This window comes from Equus caballus, chromosome 1 (genome assembly GCF_041296265.1).
Source record: "Equus caballus isolate H_3958 breed thoroughbred chromosome 1, TB-T2T, whole genome shotgun sequence".
Lineage (NCBI taxonomy): Eukaryota > Metazoa > Chordata > Mammalia > Perissodactyla > Equidae > Equus > Equus caballus.
Window position 1 is genome coordinate 59,721,503 of NC_091684.1, and position 23,929 is coordinate 59,745,431.

Consider the following 23,929-nt stretch of genomic DNA (forward strand, 5'->3'; position numbering starts at 1 on the left):
AGTGGTGAACTCTAAGACTGCCCTATGAACTCAAGAGAAGGATGCACTTACGAGCTGTTTGACCTTGGACAAATCGCTTAAACTCTCCTGAATTGTCTGCAAAATTGTGCTAATAATGGTAACTACCACATGGAGCGTTATGAGGTGTACAGGGTCAGAGAATGGGTTCTGCCCATTCAAGCCGCTAAGTTTGAAGGCTGAATCTGCTTCTCGCTGCTTGTATGACCTTGAGCAATTTACTTCTTTTTCTGCTCCTGATCTGTAAAATTGTCATAACAATAGTATTCACTTCATAAGGTTCCAGTGTGGATTAAACGCTTAAGAATTGAAAGATACTTCTTGGCATGACTTCGAGAACATGTGAATATTTCAGTTTATATATACATATGTATCTTTGATATGTAAACAAAGTCAACTTATACTTAGTGGAAAATGAGAGGCATTCCCATTAAAATAGTATTAAATATCCGTTATTATCATTATTTAACCAAAGTCTCTGAAAGTATTAGCTAATGCAATCAGACAAGAAAAATAAAAAGTAAAAGGTACAAATATTTGAAAGGAGGCGTGGTTCGATTGACGCTTATACATGAGGTTTGACAAGGGAAAATTAGCTAGCCAGGGGAGGAGGGGAAAGACTTGATCTTTGTGGCTCTGGGGGCAAAACTAAGGCTTAAACAGCGTGGAGAGGCAGAGATCTGTTACTGTGGTTGTTCAAGCTGAAGTTGGACACCATGTGTGGATGCTACGATGGGGGTTCCCTGTAGGCTGGAAGGGTTCCAGAGGGCTTCTGAGGGCCGTCCCAACAATGGGATTCTCAGGCTTTAGCAGTGAGGTACAACCTTCCCCTGCTTTTGCTGGAAATGGGTCTCCAGTCTCACAAATTGAAGTGGAATTGGGGAGGGCCCAATTGTTGAGCCAGCAAACTGGATGGGAAGAAGCTGACTCCTATGTGTGTCCTTAAGCCAAGAGTCCCAGGGGTGGCTCTCTCATCTTCAAACAGCAATCTGTTCTGGTCAATGTTTCCCAGGGTGTGGTCAGTATACCTGCTGGTACAATAGATGAACTTAGCTGGCACAGGGAGGAACATTTTAAATCTTAATGCATCTATGTTATTTTCACGTGTATGAGATACTTTTATAAATAATACATCAAAACCATGACACCATCGATATTATTGCTTAGGAAAAAACTATATTTACTTAAATAAAAGCATTAAAAAAGTAAGTTTAAAGAAACATTAAAGAATGGTACAGGTGGTGAACAAGTGCGACAAATTCATGATGGAGGTACAAGAATGGTTCAAGTTTGCGAAGCAAGGGCTCTTGTTGGTGACTCTGGAGTCAGATGGGCCTGAATTCTAATTCTGGAGCCTCCACTCACTAGCTCTAAGACCTTACATTATCCAGAATCCTTTTGCTTACACGTGCCATAAAAATCAATCACTTTTGTACACTAATGTACATAGTGGCATTATTCACAATAGCCAAAAAGCAGAAACAACCCAAATGCCCATCAATGGAGCAGTGGATAAATAAAATGTGGTATATAAATACAATGGCATATTATTCAGCCTAAAAAAGGAAGGAAATTCTGACACACGCTGCAACGTGGGTGAATCTTGAAGACACTGTGCTAAGTGAAATAAGCCAGAGACAAAAAGACAAATATCTATGATTCCACTTATGTGAGGTACCTAGAACAGTCAGATCATGGAGACGGAAAGCAAAAGGGTGGTTGCCAGGGGATGGGAGGAGGAGGGCCTGGGGAGTTATTGTTTAATGGGTATAAGGTTGCGGTTTTGCAAGATAAAAAGAGTTCTGGGAATGAATGACGGTGGTGATGGTAGCACAAAAACATGCATTTATTTAATATCCCTGAACTTAAAAGTGAGTAAGATGGTTTTCTGTTACAAAATGCATAAAAATCAACTTTAAGATTAAGAAGTTATTGTCTCATATAAGGGGGAAGGATGGGGAGAATCAGGGCCACCAGGTGTGACTTAATCTAGGACTGTGTCCCCTTGGAGCAATGATAATCAATGATGGCATCCTCTCAAATGCCAATATTCCTCCCCCTGCACGCAGAAAATTCCCAGGGACAGTCTGTGATTGGCCCAGCTTGGGTCACATGCTTATCCTACCCCTGAACTGGTCACTGTGCCCAGGGATGGGGTGCTCTGACTGAAGAGAGCTAGGCCTCATGTCCGCCCTGGAAGAAGGGTCGGGGACATCCTGGGCAGCCCAAACAATGGCTACCACAGTGACTTAAGGACTGGGGTCCCAAGAGGAACCTAGAGCCGTAGCAGGGAAGGCTGGAAGGTGGAATCTGTCTTCCTGTCTCAGGCAGAGGAGCAGAGGACAGGGAGAAGAAAAATTCCAGGACCTGGAGCCAGAGAAAACTTAGGAGGGACCCGGAAGTGACCATGGTGTCCTGACACCAGCAGAAGTCACCTTGCTGTCCCAGTGGGGGCCAAGCCGCTGAGGACAAGGAATGTTGCCAAGCAGAGCGCAGAGACTCTGCAAAGCCAAACAGACCTTATGGGTCACAGCCCAGTAACCAGCCTGGCCTCCAACCCACACTGGATCTGAGGGCACAGATGGCCCACTGCAGGTGACGACGAAGGCAGGTCCGACGCCACTCACATTTCCAGGAAGGCCAGTGACAACTCTGACCAGTACTTTGTGAGGTGTCTGGAACCTTCAAATTCCCCCCGCCCTCCCGGCTGTCCTCCTAGGGTTTAGCAATGCCTCTCTTAAAACCTAGAAAGAGGGTGCAGGCCCTCCCGGGGACTTGGCAGAGGGCCAAGGAGTCAGAGCAAACTCTGTCTTCAAAGCATGGGGAAGAGGAACCAGGAGCAAGAGTGGGTGAAGTGGCTGGAAATGAGAAAAGGATCCATTTCTCTCACCTGGAGAAGAGTGGGCCTTGGGGTATGGCCTGCAAGATGGCAGTGTAGCACAGTGAAAAGAGCGCTGGCTGAGGAGCCCCAAAGCCCTGGGTTTGAAGCCACTGTTTATTGGCTGTGTGAGCCTTGACGTGTTACTTTGTTCTAAGCCTCGGATTTTCCACCTGTAGGATGTGGATAGTAATACCTGCCTTACGGGTTGCTGCAAGCGTTGAATGAGGACAGGTCACCCCATACAATCATACCTTGGCCGTCCGTATTTTTGCAGTATAGTGGTTTCCTATTTGCATATCACAGTGTTTATTTCCACGATGTTTTCATACGCGCATGGTTTGGCTGAGTTCTCTTCTCTTTCTTTCTCCTGATAGACTGCAGGACTGCTGAAAAAGTCATCTATCTACCCTCAAAATACATGGCTAAGAAGCCAGGCCCAGGAAGTCTTGTCTTTAAGTGCAATGATAAGGGGTGCAAAGGTCAGGCAGTGACAGGAGCGTTTTTCAAGGAGTTGCGAAAGCAAACACAAGCCAGAGAAAGCAGAATAAATAAATAAATTTGAAGGATGGGCTAAGCAACTTTGAAGAGATGTGCACTTTATGGAACAACAAAATTTTGAGAATCTGCAGTGGCAAATATTACTCTCATGCAACATTTCCTGAAAAATTAACGGTGATAGAGAAGGATTGCCTAAACAGCCAGGGTTTTTGTGCCAACAAGTCTGATTTATTTTGGAAGCAGATATCTTCTAGAATTTTTTACTGGGTGGATTTTAAAAAATTATTCATACTGGAAGATACTATACTCTTACAACCACAACTGCCAAGGGGCAAAGACCTTGTCCCCTGAACAGACCTTCTGTTCAGCTCAGCCCCTTGACGAGGTTGGCCAGGCCAAGGTGGGGCTAGAAAGTTTGAGAAGAGAGGCTAGAGGAAGCTGAGCTGCTGCATTAATAAGAAATAAATAAATGTGGGAGGAAATTCTGACACATGCTACCATATAGCCGAGCCTTGAGGACATTATACTAAGTGAAATAGGCCAGCCACAAAAGGACAAACATGTATGATTGTATGATTCCATTATATGATGTGTCTAGAGTAGTCAGATTCATAGAGACAGAAAGTAGAGTGGTAGTTGCCAGGGATGGTGGGTAAGTGGTGGGTTGGGGAGTTATTGGTTCCTGAGCACAGAGTTTCAGTTTTGCAAGATGAAGAGAGTTCTGGAGACAGATGGTGGTGATGGTTGCACAAGAGTGTGAATGTATTTAGTATCACTGAACTGAGCAATTAAAAATGGTTAAAATGGTAAATTTTATGTTACGTATATTTTACCACAATAAAAAAATTGGAAAAAAATAAAAATAAAATAAATGTGGGCTTTCTGGGGAAGACTGGTGGCAGGAGTGGGGACAGGGATGGAGAAAGCCAGCGGGCACAGTTATTATAGGAGAAGCTGCTACCAGGGAACCATCCCCAGCGGGAGAGTGGCCAAGGACTCTTAAAAACAAGGCAATTTAATGTGGACCACGAAGCTGTTTGCAGGATACAAGGCAGATCCCCACCCTGACCTTGACTGAAGCCTACTGTGCACAGAAGTTTTCTGTGAGTGGGGTCCTCGGGAGAACCTGGAGGGACTGAATCCAGCTGAATTGCTGTGCAGTGGAGCAGTGCTGCAAGCAAAGAATGGAACCACAACCCACCCACTGGGCTGAGTCAGTAGAAGTGGGAGCTCAGAGCCACAGGTGACCATGACTTTGTCAAACCTTGATGCCTCCCTCCCCTTCATGTTCCCAGGAAATTTGCAAAAATCTCAAGGAAGACACTGGGCTTCCCAGAGGGTCATGGCCACGTTCTCTAGATCTTACAGGATAGAGATACCCCAGCTGCATCTGGGTCACATTTATATAATGTCCCTCTCCTCGTTGATCTTGACAACCACTATTTTGCTAACCCTTATGCTTTTCAGGAATGTAACCACAACTTTTGGTGAGGGCAGCTGTTTGTAAGGCAGTAGAATACAGTGGATAGAAACAAGGATTCTGGAGCCAGATATGTTGGGTTTGGATCTGGACTCTGCCACTTATTGTGTGGCCTTGGACAAGCTGTTTCACCTTTCCGAGACTGTTTATTCATCTATAAAATGGGAGTGACAATATTAATACTCTACCTCATAGAGCTTTTGGGAGAATCAAATATAGTACCCCACATAAAGCCTGTAGAACAATTCACATAGTGTTCCTCATTAACTGTTCCCCAAGTCCCTGCCTCAGGGCCTGGTAGGAACTCAATCATTGGTATCGATGATGTTCTAAGGAGGCCTGTGGGCTCCTGACCTCTGCTCTAACCTCGCCAGAGCCCTGTGTTTCTTGGCTCAAGGAGGGGCAGAGCCCATTTCTCAGGCCGCCCTAACCACCATCTGCCCTGGAACAGAAAAGAACCAGGAAAGGCCCATGTGATTGATGGCACTTGGCTTTCTCCAAGGGCATGGGGATGGTTCAGTGCAGCTCATCCTCTCTCCTGGAATAAATGCCCCAAGCACAGACCTGCTACTGATAGGAGAGCGGAAGTGTCCTCTTAAAAGGAAGACAGTGTTTTAATAGACTCCATGTGATATGAAAGTATGTATCGCTGTTGCAGTGGTGGGTGCAGAAGCAACCCCGAACGCGGGTCCTGAGCGAGGTGGGCAGAGAGGCTGGTGGTCCTCAGCATTCTGCCTTTGGCTTTGCCGGTTTCTCTTCCATGTTCTGGCTGGAATGCATCCGGAGGACTTGGGCTTTCCCAATGTTCTCTGCGGGAAGGGGAGACACCGCAGGCAGGAGGGGATGAGGGGGGCCCAGGTCCCTCCCCAGAGAGCTGGGGGACCCCTTCTCCTTGCAAGTCCCCCGGCGGATGTACGAGAGCAGAGGGAGGTGTGTGAGAGCCTGCGTCAAGCCCAGCTTCTGCTCTGGGCTCTGCTGGGGGCCCAGGAGGAGCTGACCCCTTCTCTGAGCCTCACTACCACCCTCTTCTTTCTATGTGCAGGTAACAGATATCTATGAAGTCCCTGCTCTATGCCAGAGACCCTGCCCACCACTCAGGACACTGTGCCCTCTCCCCCGCACACACGTCTAAGGCACCAGGATGCCTGCGGCAGCCTTCCGCCTTGTCTCCCTCATCCTCTCTTGCCCCCACAGTCCATTCTCTACACAGCAGCCAGAGGGGGCCCGCTGCACCCTGCTTGTCACCCTCCAGTGCACCTCACGCCCTCTGCAGGATACCACACGCCTGCTTTCCCTCAGGCCGGCCCTGCCCACCTGCCTCATCTCATTCCACCACCATCCCCCACCTCAAGGCCTGACCACCATGGTCTGCTTGCCCTTTCACCAACACACCAGGCGCTGGCAGCCCTGCTTATAGGCTCTCCCTCGACCTGTGTAGGGCTGGCTCCTTGCTGTCTTTCAGCTCAAGGAACCCTCTCCCCACGCAGCCACCCCTCACTCTCCATCACTGTCACCCTGCCTTATTTTCCCTATGGCACCTGTCCCCCCAATGTTTTTATTTGTTGTCTGCACTCCTCCCTCGGATGCAAGCTCCGTGGCAGCAGGAACTTGTCTGAATTCTTCCCCAGGGATTTCCAGAGCCTAGCACACAGGTGCTAACTAAGCGTCTGTTGAATGAATGAGTGAATGGATGAATGGATAAGATGCGCAGCTTCCTTGGGCAGAGATTCATCTCCAGGGTGCCTTGACCCCCCTGGGAACCCCAGCCAGGCTGGGCCTCAGCGAGCCCCCAGAGTGACTTGCTTAGTGGCCTCCTACCTGGTTTCTCCCTCCTTGGTAGAGGTGGCATCTTCGTCTTCTTCGGAGATTGGCTACAACCAACACAAAGGAGAGGCAGGGAGGGTCAGGCTGGAGCCACCCAGCAGAGTGGCAGGGCAGGCAGGGAGGCGAGAAAGGTGCTCCAGGGAGGGGCAAGAGCGGCCCTCCCAGAGAGGCAGCAAGTGTCTGTCCTTGGCTGGCACCAGCCCAGGCGGGACCCCAACCACTGGGACTCCATTGCCTGCTGCAGCCACAAGGAAGCAAGGCCCTCCCATCCCAGGAAGCACGAGGGAAGCCACTGGCTCCTCGCAGACAAGGAGCCTTCCTGCATCAGTGGAGAAGCCGGGAACCGCTGCTTCCCTAGTGAATTACTTACAGCATGAAGGACGCTCTTCAGTCTCGGATTGGCTTTACACTTCGGCAAGCCTTTCTATGCACCCCACCCGATAGAATTTTTCCTCCCTACACCTCTGGGAGAGGGGGTTTTGAGAAGGTGAAACTGAGGCTCACAGATGGAAGGCGGCTTGCCCAAGGTCACAGTGAACACTGCCTTCCTCCTGTGCTTCCTCTGGTCTCTCAAAGCAGAAGGGAAAACGAGTCTAGGGCTAGAGCAAGACCCGTGCCTCCTACAAGTCTAAGAACCCGCCCCTTCTCACCAAGCCTGTCCACGCTCCAGCACGGCCAAACTTCACGTTCCCCAAAGTGTGCGCAATCCTGACTTCCAGTCCTGACTTTATCCACCCTCTCCTTTGCTCACTCAAATCCATCCCAGCAGTGTTCCCAAGCTCTATCAGGCATACTCAGGTGATTGTTAAAAATACACATCCCCTGTGTTCACCGCAACCTGCGGTGTTAGCATCTCTAGGAATCTGCATTTTTAACAAGCTCCCTGGTGAGGCTGGGCACTGCTGGGCTTGGAGTTTGAATCCTAGATCTTCTGCTGACCAGCCAGGGGACTTTGGGGGTCATTTGACTGTTCCTGAGCCTCAGTTTTCTGATGTGTAAAATGGAGGCAATATTGCCTCCGTGGGTGGCTATATGGACAGAAGTATATAGAACACCGGGCAATGTTAGGCCAACAGAGTGAGCCCTCGACATTACGAGTTCCATTGCTGACACTCAGGCCCTGCTCACCCATTTTGTGAGGCTGTCCCTCACCTTCCCTTTCCCCAGCTCATCACGAATCTCTCTCTCCAGCCAGCCAGGGCACTTAAAACTGGCGTAAATGTGTCTTCCCAAAGACCAAGAGCTTCTGGAGGCCTAGATGTGGCTCATCCAGCCCTCTCTTATTACAGCTGACACAGGTCACACCCTCGGGCATCCCCCACAGCTGGCAGCAGAGTCTGGTCTGGCAGAGTGGGCCTTCCAGCAGCACAGGTAGAACTGGAGGATGTCTGGAGAGGGACTGAGCCTTCCTCCAGGACAGGCTCAGTCAGCCGCGGCTCTGGCCAGTGCCAGGCTCCCTTCTCATCTGGGAGGACAGATGGCTGAACAGGACGGAGCCTTTCTGGGAACAGAGGGGCAGGTGAGGGGTGCCAAGCCCACCTGTAGGGTGGCTGTTTCCTCTCTGGAGGTGGTTCTTGGACTTCCTGGAGCTGGTTCAGGAGCTTTTCTGCTGGGATGGAGACGAGGGGCTGAGGAAGGAGCTGAGCCACGGCTATCTGCAGGAGCCCGAGTGCGAGGTCTTTCTCTGTAAGCACAGCAAGGAGGCAGAGTCCTCAGGGCCATGACCCCAGCCCCTATCCTGTCCCTACATGGGGCAGGCAGGAAGCAGGGCCTCCAGCTCTTCTGCCCAGCGCTGGCCCAGGGCAGCTTTCTCTAACCATCTCACACTCTGCCCTCTGTCCCGGTGAGGAGATCCCCACTTCTCTCCTGGCCCCAGTGTGTGCACCATGCCCAGCCCTTCACACCCCGCTCCTGCGTACACTGTTCTTGGCCCAGCTGCTCACCACACTCCCTGGCCCTTCTGGGAAGCCTGCTGGGGATCGGCCCTCCACCCCCTAGCCCCATTCCCCCATCCAGGAAGCCTTCTCCAATAAGCTGTCTGGCTCCCATCACTCCTCACCCTCTCACTTAAATACAGCCTCCAACTGCTGTCCCAGTGCGTGGGTGTATGTCCACGCATATTCATGCGCATATACGTGTGTGCTCTTTTGTGCATGGATTTGCATGTGTGTGTTTTTTCCACAGTGGTAGATGAGGGGCTGTGTCTGCTAAGTACGGTCTTTCGACTTCTCCCTCCCAGGTGCTGAGGCCTGCGGTCAGTGTGGAAAAGGGATCCCCTCCAAGGAACGGGGTCATAGAAATCCTGCTGAGGAATCTGGAGGAAGGAGAAGTGACATTGTCCAGACGGAAAAGGTTGGTGTGGGGCTCCAAAAAGGAGAAGAGGCCCAGGCAGAAGGCCCTGGGGTGACTGCTGAGTGACATCTGAGTCCTGCAGAACCGAGTCCTGCAGAACCATCTGCCTCCACTCAGAGAAGGACCCAGGCATGGGGCTGTATCCTCACCCTTGGAGGGAGCGGAGAGAAGCCAGAACTGGATGGCACTCAGGGAGTCTGTTTGCAGGATCTGACAAAGGAGCTCCAGGATCTGTGGGCAGGAGGAGAGGCCCGGGTCAGTGTGCCCGGACAGCACGTTCCAGCCAACGCATGGGCCCCTCCCCAACAAACTGGTTCCCAGAGCCACATGCTTGGCTAAACAGGTCCCCACGATGGTCCCTGCCTCCCCTCTGCTTGGGACGTTGCACTTCACAGAGGGCTGTCTCTCCTGACATCCCTGGAGGAAGACTGTTAGCCTCCTCACTGGATGGATGAGGAACTGAGGCCTTGATGGAGGAGCACCCCTAGCAGGGAGCGGGTGGAGAGCTGAGCCTCGGAATCAGATGTGTGGACTCCTCACCCTTGAGCCCCTCTTGGGCTGATTGTACCCCAGAGTCCCTCACTGTGAGGGTAAAGTCAGAGCTGGCCAGTCAGCTCCTCGGAGACACAGCAAGTCCCCAGTGCCTGGGTCCTTGGTGTGGGGATTTCAGGGACCCCACAGGCCTCCCCACTCTCAAATTCCAAAGCTCAGAGTCTGGAGATGTCAGCAAAGAGGTGGGGTGCCCCTAGTGGGCAGCCTGAGGGTCAGGGCTTGCTGCTTCTGCAGACCGCTCAGCCAGGGCTCCTTCTTGATGAGCAGTGTGCACCCTCTGCTCCTGGCCGCAGTCTCAGCCTTCGGGATCTTTGCTACGTCAGGGTCCTTTCCCCCCTGTTCTCCAGTCAAATATCACCAGGAAAAGATCCAGCTCTGTCTTGGATGGACAACGGGGCTCCCTGGGCCGCATTGCTGATGACCCCTGTGTCAGCTGGAGTTGGGGCCCGTGGTGGGAGGTGGAGCCCCTGGAGTCCTCGGAAATTGGGTTCCCTCAGTGCTTGGTAGTCAGTCTTCCCAGGACGTGAAGGGGTCTGGCTCCTCCCTGGCAGAGGAGGGACTAGGCCAGGCCGCTCCCCAGGCCCACGCCTGTTCGGGTGCCCACCCTCATCCCCAGGTACTCACCTGCTGGAGCAAGTTCCACCCACACCTCTGGTCTGCCCTGGGCCCTTCTCCGTTCTCCGCAGCCAACTTACCTGCCCTGTGCCCCCTCCCCACAGGACCCGAGAACCTAATTCCAGGCAAGGTGAAGCCGCCCTATGGTGGAGAAAGTACTGTGTTCTAGTCCCGGCTATGCTTCTCCCTCTTTGGGGACCTGGATCACAGAATGTCACCTGGCAGGGCCTCAGCCTCCTCATCTGTGGAATGGGGATCCCAGGCCCTGTCTGCTCTATCCACTTCACTGGAGTGTTGTAAGGCTCCAAAAGGACAGCGTGCTTGGAAGCACTGGTCACAGGGAAGGGGTCTAGATGCTGGCTAATGGTCTGGCCTTCCCTGGAGAACACATGTGCATTTTAATAGGGACTTTCATTGCCTTAACCTACGGGAAGGAGTCATGGACTCATCTCAGACCTGCATGGGGAAACTTGAACGTGGAGAAAATGGGCTTTGTGCTTTACTGTAGCACAGACCAGACCCCTCTTGGAGCATGGGGAGACCAGGCTGGGGACCAGCCTGCAGGCTGCAGGCTGCAGCACACTGGGGTGTGGTCTGAGGCACACTAGGCAGGACCTTCATCTCCAAGTTTCTCATTCCACCACTGTAGCTCCCTTCATTAACTCGTCAAGTGGCAGCTGGAACAGACCTTCGCAATAACACGTTCATGCTTCCGGTTTGGCTAGATCATGGAACTAAGGCCCCAAAAGGGGAAGGGACTTAACTGAGAGGGAAAGGCTTACACGGAAACCTAGGGGCCCCGGGGATTGGAATCCAGACTCCTGACGCCCAGGTCTGGGGTTGTCAGTCTTACAGAATTAGGTACCAGTATTCCTGGGAAAGGCCACACTTTAAGGCAGTGTATGAGGGTCCTAGTTGGGATTGCTGGGAGCCAGGGAGCTGGTCCAGCCATGTTCTCTGCCCTCAGACTAGGGCCATGGCCCCCAGCCTTCCCAGGGCCTCACCAGCAGCTCCTGATCCTGAAGGACAAAGGTCTGGCCTCCTCCATCTCGGCCTGAAGCATTGTTCTGCCGGCCGCGGCGGGAGTGGCGGCGGCTGACAGCTCGGGTGGCAGGAGGGATGAGCCTACCAGTCTCCGCAGAGTACTTTGCCCCCTGCTCCCGCTGAGGCTCCTCTTTCTGCTGGGAGAAAAGTCGCCAGAGACTCCAGATGGGGTGAGGGGAGAGAGAGAGAGGAGAAGGCAGTGGTGAAGAGAAGAAAGGAGAGGAGAGGAGAGGGAAAGTGAGGGGAGGGGAGGGGAGGGGAGGGGAGACGAGGCTGGGTCACACCTCCAGGGCACCCACCACCTCCTCTCCTGGAATACCAGCATCACAGTGTTGCAGGGACCCGGAATATTGGCCAGGCCAGCCCACACTGTCCTAGAGCCCTCTCCCCGTTGGGAGCCCCTCCATTATAGCCAAAGCCTTTCCTCTTGGAACTTTGTAGGACCCTGGCTGCCTCTGTTGGTCCTTGCGTGGTCCTCATACTTCCTCTTGGGCAGGCCCATTGCTGCTTCTCTCCCCAGCCTATCAGAGATTTGAAAACAGTATCTTGCTGCACCAAGGACCCCACCACCTGCCTTACTTCCTACCTCAGCTGTCCCCAGATTCTTTTCTTTGCCCTGGGAAACCCTCAACTTAGGCCTGTAGGCACAGCGCCTGGGGCCTCCTGTCCCTGCAACTCCAGTTAAGACTGGTGGTATCCTTCTCCCCATTTTAAAGGTAAGAAAACTGAGACCCGGACAGCTTAGCTGAGTTGCCCTGGGTGAGTCAGCTGCAGAGCGGGGACGAGAACTCTGTTGCCTAAGACAAGGGCAGGACCAGACTCAGCCACAAAGGGCCAGGCCTGTCCTGGGACCAATTCCAACTGCCTTCAAGTTGCCTCCCACTTGTCTTTCCTGGTTTATGGGCACATATCACCCATGAGGCCACCCATCTTGTTTGAAAAGCGTCAGTGTTTCTCTACTGCTATGTGATCAGACACTACACTAAGTTCAGAAGTTCAAAAGAACAAGCTGGTCTTGCACAGCTTCTAAGTCGGCCCCCTTCCCACCTTCTCGCGCACTGCTGCCCACTTACACCTGCGCTCCAGCCCCCGGTCTCTAAAGACGTCCTGTGCTTTCTAGCGTCTGAGCTTTTGTGCTGTGTGTCTTCACTAGGAATGTGTGCCCAGTCCACCTCTAAGCTCTGAGCCCGTCTTGGATTTCTCCAGCAAGTTGTGGTCTCTCCTGCTCTGAGCCCTGGCTGCGACCCTCTCCCTCCGGTTGTGTTTGTTGGCCCCTCCCCCCCAGTGTCAACAGCAGCGCCTCCGCGAACCTGCTCTACTGCTGGTCAGGTTGAACCCCCTTGGGAGGGATTTTGTTACAAAGGGATGGATCCATTTCGTCTCTTCCCAGACAGCTCCCTTGTTCTGCACCCACCTCTTTGTTCTTCATTTGGTTCTCCTTGGTGAAGATGGCCACCCGGGAAGCCAGGTCCTTCAACTCCTTCCTCCAGGCCTCTGGGAGGAGGGGACAAGATCCTGCCAACTGACACCTGGGGCTCTCCTCCTTGCCCTCCCTGTGGCACTGGGGTTTGGGAGGGCTGTGTGTGGAAGAGCCTCCCCTCCTTCCAGACTTCACTGGCATCTTAAAGGGAAAGGGGAGGCAGTGCCCTTGGGGGAAGGATTAGGAATCACACCATGGGCAGGGGTGGAGCGGGTGGCTCCTGGGGGAGGCTGAGGTTCGCGTCCTAGGCTGTGGCTTCACTGGGAGATGCTGGAGAGCATTTGGCTGCATACCAAGATGCCCGTGGTTTAATCCAGCTTTGCCTCTTTTAGGAACTGGAGGCTGGGACTGAGATTCAGCAGAGATGCTGCGCCAGTTATGAAAACGTTGAACTGCTCCCGGAGAGGCTGAGGCCAGTAAGGAGCGCTTCAGCAACCTGCCAAACCCCTCGGCCCTGCACCTGTCCCAGCCTCCTCCACAGGCCTGGCCCCTGCCTCCGCCCACCGTGAGGGAAGGGAAAGGCTGGGCAGAGCAGAGGCTTCTGGAACGCTGCTCCAGCATTGTCTATGGTGGATCATTCTGACTGGCCAGAGCCTGAGCACGCAAGTTTCTGAATATTTCCAACAGTGTCCCTGTCTGCAGCTGTAAGTCACATCACTGCTGCCCCCATCTGCTTGTCTTCTGCCTGTTATAACTTCTCAAACACCTCAAATCCAAGCAGGGGCACATTTCTGAGGATGGGTAGGGTGGGAATAATGCAGCTGTCTGAGGAAATGAGGAAAAAAGTGGGGTACCCCACTGGAACCCCCCCAACCTAATAGCAGTAGCCTTTTCCTTCCCAGGCACCTGCCCAAGAGGGGCAGCCCTTGGGGAGAGGTGGAACCCCGAGCTAGTGGGGATGTGGCCCAAGTACCCACCAGAAGAAAGCCGGGGGTCGCGATTGGACTGTGGGTCTCCAATAGGGAGAGAGATGGTAGGCATCCCCATCAGACAGCGGGATAAGAATGCGGCGTGAGGCAAAGCGGCCAGAGAGACCTTGTCCCTGACGACACAGACAGGCTTCCCGGTGAGATCTGTGGAGGGTTAGAGGCTGTGGGAAGGGAGGCCTGGGTGCACCCCAAGAACTCTGGGAGGCCAGGAGGAGGCTGGTGGGCAGGGAGAGCACTGGCCCCACTTCTTCCACTAGCCACAGCCCATAGATCACTAGAGCTGGGAGGGCCTCTGCCACCACCGAAACCTCACCCACAGGGGCACTGACAATGGACAATGGAAGGGATGTGCTCAGGGTCACACAGCAAGTCAGGCAGAGGTGAGACAAGAACCCAGGCTTCCAGGGACCCTAGTCCTGGGGTCCTTTTGGTTTTCTGTGACAGAGCAACCAACTGCAGGTGCCAGTGCACAGAGGCAGGCACGTGAGGGCAGGGGCATTAAGCCAGAGCCTGTGAGGAGATTTCGCCAGACCCTCTGGATAAGACTTCCCGCCATCTCTCAGCCTGTGCAGGGCTGAGAGCACGGCAGCCTGGAGGTGGCAGCAAGCAGTGTACACATGAGGACCCTTCCAGCCAAGGTCTGTGTGCCATTCTAGGTTCATCAGATAGTTAAGCTTGGAGGAGCTGCCTGGTTAGGACTCAGCGTGGTTGCTCACTCTCTCCTTCCTGAAGCACTTTCCTTCAGTGCAAGACTCCTCCCTCTCCTGGTTCCTCCTAGCTCGGGGCTGCTCCTCATCTCTGCTGCTTCCACTGCATCTCCTCAGCCTCTTAGCCCTGAGATCCCCAGGGCTCAGGCCCCGGTGCTCCCATCCCATATCTGCACATTCTCCTGGGTGACCCCACCCAGGCACGCCCCTTCCAACACAGTCCCTACTCGAATAGCTCTCATGTTCACATCTGTCCCCTGGACTTCAGACCCGGCTGCCCACTCTGCACCTCCACCTGGACGTCTAAAAGGCATCTCGCCTCTTTCACATCCCAGACCAGACTCCTGACTCCTCTGCCCAGCTCCACTCACCCCTTCTGCAGTCTTCTTTGTCTCAGGCAATGCAACTCCAGTTTTCCAGTTGCTCAAGCCAAAAACCTTGGAGTCGGCCTTGCCTCCCGCTTCCCCTCACAGCCCATTTCTAATCAATCGGCAATTCCTGTTGGCTTTCCTTTCTGCGCATCTCAGGAGCGGGGCCACTAACTCCTCCACTGCTACCTTCCTGGTCTGGACCACCATCCAGACAGAGGCCAGTAGGTCACTTCTGTCACTTCTTTGCTCTCAGCCTTCCAATGGCTCCCATCTGACTCGATGAGATGGCTTAATGGTGACTACGGTGACCCCCAAGGCCCACGTGATCTGGGCTCCCACTGCGTCTCTGATACATCTGCTTTCTCACCCTCCTTACTCTGCTCCAGCCAGGGTGGTTTCCTTGCTGTTCCTCCAACAGAGCCAGGATGCTCGCCTCAGGGCCTTTCTATTTACTCTTCCCTCTGCCTGGGACATTCATCCCTCTGATGGCCACCTGGTTCATGCCCTTTCTTCCTTTCGTTCTTTGCTCAAATGTTATGCTGCTGGTCAGGTCTCCCCTCCATAGCCTTGGGACTTACCACCTCTGATACTTAGTGTTTCCTATCCTTGCCCACCAGACAGCAGGCTCCCTGAGGGCAGGGACTGTCAGTATTGGCCACATCCCCAGGGTCTAAAAAAAGTACCTGTCCCATAGTTCACACTCAGTGGGTATTTCATGAATGGTTGAGTGGATGAAATGGCCTGAGTTAGAGAAAAGAGCACAGCTCTGGGGCAGAATGTTCATCCCTTTTTCTTTTTCTGATTTGTAAAATGGGAGATTGGGCAGTGAGAGAAATCCTGTAGGGATGTGCAGCCTGCCCCCCAAGGCAAGTCTTGGCTTGGCCAAGTGATTGCAAGTGGCCAAGCAGCTCTGTGACCCTGGCCATGTTCCCATCCTCTCTGGACCTCAGCCTGGAAACAGGGGCTGGGTCCTCCCTTTCCAGTTTTCCAGACCGCCCCACCACCGCCAGCCAGACCTTGCCTCCCCCAGCCCTACCTTGGATGTGGGTCACGTGCTGGGGGTGGGGGTGGTGCCGGGAGAAGAAGGAGTGGTGGCTGAGGCAGCCAAAGCGGTAGGCACCAGGGGTTTGGGGTATGGGGGTCCTCAGTGCCTCTCGGATCAGCTCGAAATCCACAATCCCTGGGATCATCGGTTCTTTCTGTGGCCTGCTGTCCCCATGGTTCCTTGGCCTGTGCCCTGACTTCTTCTCAGGCTTCGGTTCAGCCTTTGGACTGAAGGAGAGGGTCAAGGAGAAGTTAATGGAGCCTCCTGGCAGCAGCGCCCAGCCTAGCTCAGAGCTGTGTTTATTATAGAGTCCATTCCTGAGACTCTGAAATCTGGTTTCCAGGATTTCACCACCACCCCCTTGACGCCCAAAGCTGAGCCTTCCCCAGGGTCCATTCCCGATTGGTGCAATCCAGTACCAGGAGGCTTTGTCTTTCTAAGATGTCTTAGCCCGGAGCTAGGATCCATTTGGGAGCACTCAGATGGAACCTCCCAGGACCCCAGTTGTTTCCCAGAAACCATCTCTAAAGCCAGAAAGAGAAGCCATAGACTCACCTACTCCTCCAAATACTTGGGTTGGAACAAAGGCACACTATATACACCTCCAGGGCCAGGGGGCTAACCCAGAAGGGCCTCTCCCCAAGCCAAACTGTTGGCAGGTCAGGAGAAGCCAGCTGTAGGCCGTCACCCTCCCCCCATGCCCTCAGGGGCAGTTTTGGCCCAGACTCGGCATCCAAGTCTTTTTCCCAAGGGGGCCCCTCCCAGGAGGTGCAGAGCTGACGGGGCAGCTATCAGGGCTGCAACGCTGCAGGGAAGCTTCAAGCTCTTCGCTTCACGGGAGACAAACCGTCTCAGGTTCTCTGTCCTCCACCCTGCACCCCTTCCCTCTCCTGAGGACACTGTGCCTCTGACCCTGGAGGAAGAGGTCGAGGTCAGTCCAGCAAGGATCCAAAGGTGGTCTGCTCTCGCCCGGGGCTTGGGAGTACCCCCTGCCTGCTCGCTGTCTGCATTCCCTTCTGGTGGCCCTGGCTGAAGGGAGTCCTGGAGTATATAGATGGACTCTGGATGTGCTAAGCAAGTCATTCTGCCCAGGGACCCTCTGAGGATTTTGCTGACCAGGCCCCTGAGTTTCCTGTTCTCTCCTTGACTCGTCTCTAAGGGATCTGGGACTTAAAGAAATAAAAGCAAACTTTCTCTGAAAGTCAAAGTTGGCTGGCCTTCCCTGTCCCCAACTAACAGGAGAAGTCACCCCTTGAAAACCCCTGCAATTTCTGTGCTTAGTGCCCCTGCCCCCTGCCACCCCTCCTCCCCCCGCCCCCAGGGAGGGGTCCAGCCTGTGACCTGTGACAACTCAGACCTGAGAACCCACTGGGGGCATGACTGACACCAGTGGAAAGTGAGCAAGTACTGCCTGCCTTGAAGCCTCCTTACCCTCTACCCATCCGTGGAGTTCCCCCGAGGCCACCTTGGTCTTCCACCCTGCCCCATCCTCACCCCTCCTCAGCCAGCATTGGGGCCTTACCTCATGGGTGGCTGTTCAGCCAACTGGGTCCCCACCTCCATAGCCATTGGAGGGTTTCTAACGGAGTAAAGACCAGTACACTTAATACCAGTGTTGAAGATGGATAACAGGAACTCTCATAGGCTGGTGGTGGGAGTGTAAACTGGAACAGACACTTTGGAGGGAAAAAATTGGCAATATCTTGTAAAATTAAACATTTTCATGCCATATGACCCAGCAATACCTCTCCCAGATATATGCCCAAGAGAGACTCTTGCAGATGTGCAACTGGGGCTGTTTGTAAGAATATTTAAACTAACATTGTTCAAATTAGCAAAAACCCGGTGACAACCCAGATGTCCAAAGGCAGAAGAATGGATCAACAAGCTGTGGTACACTCAGACCCTTGAATGTTATATTGCAATGAAAATGAATGAACCACAGCTTCATGCAACATAGATGAATCTTACAAATATAACGCTAAGTCAAGAACAGCAAGTTGCAGAAGATCCTATAGCCTGAGATTCTTTTTAAAAATAAAGTGGGAGGGGCTGGCCTCGTGGTGTAGCAGCTAAGTTTGTGTGCTCTGTTTCGGTGGCCTAGGGTTCACTGGTTCAGATCCTGGGCATGGACCTATGTACGGCTTATCAAGCTGTGCTGTGGCAGGCGTCCCACATATAAAGTAGAGGAAGACAGACATGGATGTTAGCTCAGGGCCAGTCTTCCTCAGCAAAAAGAGGAGGATTGGTGGCAGATGTTAGCTCAGGGCTAATGTTCCTCAAAATAAATAAATAAATAAATAAAATTTGAAAGCAAGCAAAATTATCATAAATGTGATTAAACAAAAAAAAAGGTGAGGAAATGCTAGACGCAAGATTTAGCTAGTGGCTATTTCGGCGGGCAGGCGGGGCCGGGGAGAGGACAGGAGAGGAGCATGGAAAGTGTCTTGGTGGTGATGTTCTAGTTCTTGGGTTTTGGGAGGTGCAATTACTGGTGTTCATTATACTATTAAGTAAACTAATTAAGTGACCGGGATGATGGGTGATAGATGTCAAAGCGAAGAATCGTGATTAACCCAAATCTGTGGGTCTGCATCTACATAGACGTTGTGCTGGCGTTGCAGGGCCCAGGGATGAGATTGGGGCAGGAAATCAGTGCATGTGAGAAGGAGCCCTCAGACTCGTGGCCTCTGGTGGTCTGGTTCGTCAGGTTAGGATGGAGGGTGGCAGGCAGCGCTGCCAGAGACCGGGGAAGGGGAGAGACTGTGAGATCACACATCAAGGAGCCAGGCCTCCTGACTCGAAGGCTCCTGATCTTTTCTCTAAAGAGAAAAACAACTGGAAGAGCTTCCTTTGAAGGAGGCTTTGGACATCCTTGATGGTAGGGGCTAGGCTCTGGGGCTGAGAGGCTGTAAGCTTGAGGACAGGGTATTTGGAAGCCTGGAAACCCATCTGCCTAAGGAAAAGGGACTCACTAGAACAGAGACTTTCAAACGCTTTTGGCTGTGACCACGGTAAGAAGTTCATTTTTACATCATGATCTATATGCATGTGCATACATGTGTGTGCAGGTGCTTGTGTGTGTATGTGAAACTGAAGCAACAATATCCCGAAGCAATATGTATGATGCACACTAATATTTTCATCCTACTTTTTGTTCGCATTTTGTAAATGTTAGGTGTGACCTATTTAACTGATTTTATAAGCCACTAATGGGTCACACACCACAGCTCTGTAGAGAGGTCAACGGGGACTCTAGCAAGACAAGCTGCGCCCCCATGAGTCTGCCCCTGTCCTCACTTCCTTCTCCCCTGTGGGTGCCCAGCCAGCCAGGCACAAGGGGTCTGAAGGCTCACACCAATCCAGAGATGGAACTTCCCTTTCCCCATCTGGGCCCTTCTGGGCCCACCCCTGGGCCCCGGTCTGGCTCTAGTGTCCATTTCCTACCCTGGAGAGATCCCTGGACTCACCGAGGAAAGTGGCCGCTATAGCATGTGGGAGAGAAGTCCCTGCTGCCGGAGCAGGAAGGAGCAAGAGGACACATCAACGGGAAGGCTCATTTGTTCTGTGGGCAAGCCCTGTCAGCTTTGTGACCACATGAGCCAGTGGTTGCTAGGTTACCCCTTCCCCACAACTCCAGAACCACTCCCCCCACCCCTCTCCTCACCCCCACCCAGCTCCTCTTACTCTCCTGGAGGGGCAGGCAGGGCTCACTGAGGACCCGCTCTCCCTCCAACCTCCCGCTGTACCTCCCATTCAGCACTTTCAATGGGGACCAAGGGAGAGAATGAGAGTCAGGGGCTGGTTTCAGCCAGCGAGCAGCAGGCAGAGAGAGAAAAACTGGCAAAGAAGTTTGCTTGTGCTGGGTCCCAGCTTTGTCAGCCAGCTGGGCCAGATGCCACCGTGGAGGCATCTGTCTCCACACATCCTGTTTCTGGGGATTGATTCGCACAGCTGTCTCTTAGATGGAAAGGAGGTGGCTGCCAACATGACCCAGAGCATCCTTCCAGCCCTACTTTAGGCAGGATAGCTGAGTGGGAAGATCCTGGGTTTTCAGTTGGGCAGGGATTTCAATCAGATTCTGACACTCCCTAGAGGTGTCACCTTGGGTAAATTGCCCATAGTGCCAGAGATGTATAATAGCGGTAAGAATGTTTGGTTCAAATCCCAGTTCTCCTTCCTAGCTGTGTGGCCTCAGACAACTTACCTGATATCTCTGAATCTCAGTTCTCTGAATCTCTGAAATGGGGATCCTACCTGTACTTATTCTCGTAGGATTGTTGGGAAGATTGAGTGACTTAATGCACATTCAAGAGTTTAGAACAGTGCCTGGCACCAAGTGTAGTCTCTGACTGTTATAACCTTCTCTGAGCCTGTAAAATGGGGTAACCTCACCTACTTCTGGGGTCATTCTGAAGGACCAAAGAGCTAATGGAAGTGAAGCACCTAGTCATATGCCTGGCACACAAGAGATGCTCAAAAATGGCAATCTTAATGGAAGTAGGATTATATAGTATGAGTCCTTAGTCTGAGAACTACCTTGCGTAATACACTTTATGTCTCTGAGGCTCAACTTGGACACCTGTAAAATGGGGTAAGTATAATCCTTAGTCCACAGGACTATGGTGAGATCTGAGGATTCGAGGGTTATAAACGCCGTGAACCAGGGCAAGGTCTGCAGACGGTGCTTCATGCCGTCCTAGGAATGAGGCTGCTGGCCCTCAAAACTGATGGGGATGGGCCTATTCGAGGGTCTTCCTTCTCAGCACCCCTGGCTCCCTATCCATGCCCTGAAGCTTCTAGACTCTGTGTCTTCCACTGGAGAGGAAGAAAAGGAAGGAGGGTAGCTAGAGGCAAACTCAAGTCCTTCAAAAGTTCTGCCCCTTCTGGGCTGAGGGCTGGGAATTCAAACCACTGTGGTGACCCATTGGGAGGTGGCCTCTCATCTTGACCTTGCTCCCAGTGCTTCTCCATCCACACAGGTCAGAATGTTCCCCGTGTAAGCTCTGCCTTGCCCTGGGCCTGTCTCTGCAGGAATGAGGCAACCCCTTCGAAACGGTTCTGAAAAGCCCCTCTTCCATGCTTCTGGGAATCCTGGCAACTACTGTGATAAATAACACCATGATTGAAAGGAGAGAGGGCTTTCTTCCCCCTGCTGCTCTCAGCCACCTGGGGAATTTCCCACACTGAGCCCTGACACAGCCGAGAGTAACCGTGCTCCTCACTGCACTTAACGCTCCACTCTGCTATTTAGAACTGAGCACTGGGTCTGCATGCAGATTGCAGCTGGGGGATGAACCTTACAACACTCGTTTGTAAGGTTGAATGAAAGAATTGCTGACTTCTTTCTTTGTGGAGTGTCAAAATAGGAGAGAGATTTTGTCTGCCTGGAAATGATTTGAAGTAAATTCCTCCTGCCTGGATGCCATGATTATAAGAAAAGCAACATAAAATTTTATGGAACACTTCCTATGTGCCAGGCACTGTGCTCCCTTTTAAATATGTGAACTCACTTAAGCCTACAGAAGAGGAAGTCGACGATCCCAGAGCTCGTTAGTTTCATGTGTGGCAAATACGTTCTCCCCTCTGTGGCTTGCTCTTCTGTCTCCAAATGTAGTCTTTCGATGGGCGAAATTCCTAATTTTAACCTAGCCCAATTATTAATCTTGTCCTTAGTGATTTGTGGTGTTTATGTCCTCGTTAAGGGATCTTTGCCTGCCCAAGGTTATGAAGATATTCTCCTATATTATTTTCTAGAAGGTTTACTGTTTTACCTTTCACATTCAGATCTATGCTCAGTCAGAAATTGCTTTCTGTATATGGGGTAAGATAGGGGTCAAGAGCCATGTTTTTTTCCCATGTAAGTATCCATTTGACCCATCACCATTATTTAAAACACTGTTCTTGTGCTGCTTCTCTATAGTATCATCTTTATTAAAATTCAGGCATCTAGATATGTGTGGGTCTGTCTTTGGACTCTGTTCTTCTCCAGTGTTCTGTTAGTCTACCATTCCACCGATACTACTGACAAATTTTCACACATTGAGGTATATGAAGTAGCTATTCTGGTTTAAACCTGATTTGTCCTTAACTAAAGAAGCCTTATATGGCCTTTCAAACATACATTGTGCATCTGCTTTAACCATTAAAGTAAGGAATGCATTAAACATTATCTCAAAGTAAAAGAATGCGCTCTTTGAAGATAAGGATGCGTACTTCCTGTCCTCTGACGCCAGTAATGCCAGTATCGGTGCTCCTGAAGATAAATTTCCTTTCCCAGACATCAGGGTCATGTTGACCTGCTAATCTGCAGCTGAATACCTCTTTGAAACTTTGATGACCATATATGTTAGGTATCCTGGGCATGTTTGATGTATGTTTTTTGTTCTGAAAAGGTATAAAACTGTACTGAAAACCTTGCTTCTCCAGGGTGCTTTCTTCCTTTGTAGATCCTACCTTCCCAGCTTATGCTCAGCCTGGCTCAAGTAAAATTCACCTTCTCTCTCTTATCTGTAGAATGGTTATTGGTTATCTGCATCCACACTGCATTCTCTTAGTAACTAGTTTTAAATAATCTTGATATCTAGTGTAAGACTCCGTCAGGGAGAACTGTTTTCTCCGCAACTCTCTGATACCAGCTGTATGGCAGTTTTTTTCCATACCAAGCATTTCTCCATTTCAGGGCACCAACCGGATGTCCTGCAAGTTTGACTTAATTCTGACACTGTCTACCTGAAGATAACATCAGACCCCACAGGGTAAGGGCTCAGTCCCTCAATACGCTCCTACTTCAGGCACTGGTCACAAGTCCAGATTGTCATCTGTATTTCTGACTGACCAGTTATAGATCGGGGTTCCCATAATCCCCTCCTCGGGTTCAATAATTTGCTAAATCAGTTTATTACAAAGGATATTATAAAGGATATTGAAGAACAGCCGGGTGAAGAAGTATATAGGGCAAGGTCTCGAGTACAGGAGATTTTGTCCATGTGGAACTGGAGTGCGCCACTGCCTGCACGTGGATGTGTGTTCACCAACCTGGAAGCTCTCCGAACCCCATACCTTTGGGTTTTAACGAGGCTTCATTAGGGAGGCATGATTGATTAAATCATTGGCCATTGGTGATTGATTCAAACATCAGCCCCTCTCCCCTTCCAGGAACAGGGGGAGTAGGGCTGAAAGGCTCCCTAGCAATCAAAAGCCATCTTTATTAACATAAATTCAGGTGTAATTGAAAGGAGCTAGTTATGAATAACAAAAGACATCTTTACCTCTCTTATCTCTTAGGAAATTCTAAGGCTTTTAGGAGCTCTGTGCTAAGAATGGAGAAGACTAAATATGTATGTATATTTCTTATTATAATCACAATATCACAGATTTCCAGCTTTGTTTTTTAAGATTTTCTTTGCTCTTTTAATTCCTTTGCTTTTTCATATAAGTTTTAGGATAATCTTAGCTATATCTATAAAGATTTTTGCTGGGATTTTATTAGCAACCCAGTTAACCCTGGGTGCCCATTAGAGGAGGACTGACATCCTTACCATGTTAAAGTCTTCCAGTCCCTGAGCACGGTGCGTCTCGCTATTTGTTTAGATCTTCCTTGATTTCTTTCATCAGCGTTGTGTAGTTTTTAGCATACAAACTCTACACACATTTTGTTAGATTTACACCTTAGTATTTCAGGGTTCTTTTTTTCCTGTTTTTTCTCCCCCAATCCCCCCAGTACATAGTTGTATATCCTAGTTGCAGGTCCTTCTAGTTGTGGCATGTGGGACTCTGCCTCAATGTGGCCTGATGAGTGGCACCATGTCTACGCCCAGGATCTGAACCAGAGAAACCCTGGGCTGCTGCAGAGGAGCTCGCGAACTTAACCACTGGGCCACGGGGCTGGCCCTTCAGGTATTTTTGAGTAAATGACATTGTATGTTTTTTTTTTTTTTTTGGGGGGGGGGTAGATTAGCCCTGAGCTAACATCTGCTGCCAATCCTCCTCTTTTTGCTGAGGAAGACTGGCCCTGAGCCAACATCCATGCCCATGTTCCTCTAGTTTATATGTGGGACGCCTACCACAGCATGGCTTGCCAAGCGGTGCCAGGTCCACACCCAGGATCTGAAACAGTGAACCCTGGGCCAC

The 23,929-nt window shown here is 51.4% G+C and overlaps 1 protein-coding gene and 1 long non-coding RNA gene across 3 annotated transcripts; one reads left to right on the plus strand and one right to left on the minus strand.

Moving 5' to 3' along the window:
* Nucleotides 1–1,174: 1,174 nt before the first annotated feature.
* TBATA (thymus, brain and testes associated) lies at nucleotides 1,175–19,410 on the minus strand. 2 transcript variants are annotated; one of them, XM_001502787.7, is made up of 10 exons: nucleotides 19,267–19,410; nucleotides 17,319–17,472; nucleotides 15,788–16,023; nucleotides 13,662–13,817; nucleotides 12,679–12,758; nucleotides 11,225–11,398; nucleotides 9,203–9,284; nucleotides 8,241–8,385; nucleotides 6,696–6,748; nucleotides 1,175–5,686 (listed from the first exon to the last, which is right to left on the minus strand). In XM_001502787.7, exons 2-10 carry the CDS (start codon nucleotides 17,363–17,365, stop codon nucleotides 5,601–5,603), a joined length of 1,059 nt encoding a protein of 352 aa, XP_001502837.3. In that variant the 5' UTR covers nucleotides 17,366–17,472; nucleotides 19,267–19,410; the 3' UTR covers nucleotides 1,175–5,600. The 2 variants fall into 2 exon arrangements, with proteins under 2 accessions (XP_001502837.3, XP_023500184.1); XM_023644416.2 differs by having other exon boundaries at nucleotides 3,604–5,686; nucleotides 11,225–11,401; nucleotides 19,267–19,398.
* A 27-nt stretch (nucleotides 19,411–19,437) lies between these two features.
* On the plus strand, nucleotides 19,438–23,137 carry LOC138923595 (uncharacterized). Its single transcript, XR_011437420.1, has 3 exons — nucleotides 19,438–20,390; nucleotides 22,479–22,554; nucleotides 23,084–23,137. It is a non-coding gene; the product is annotated as an uncharacterized lncRNA (long non-coding RNA).
* The last annotated feature ends 792 nt before the right edge of the window (nucleotides 23,138–23,929 follow it).

Excerpts from the sequence above, each read along its gene's own strand:
- TBATA (XM_023644416.2), bottom strand. The coding sequence starts at position 17,365 with ATGGCTATGGAGGTGGGGACCCAGTTGGCTGAACAGCCACCCATGAG. Across the intron at positions 9,285-11,224 it reads TTCAGGATCAGGAGCTGCTG|ATCCTGGAGCTCCTTTGTCA; the intron begins GTGAGGCCCTGG and ends TCCTGCCCACAG. Across the intron at positions 5,687-6,695 it reads ACCAAGGAGGGAGAAACCAG|AGAACATTGGGAAAGCCCAA; the intron begins GTAGGAGGCCAC and ends CCCTTCCCGCAG.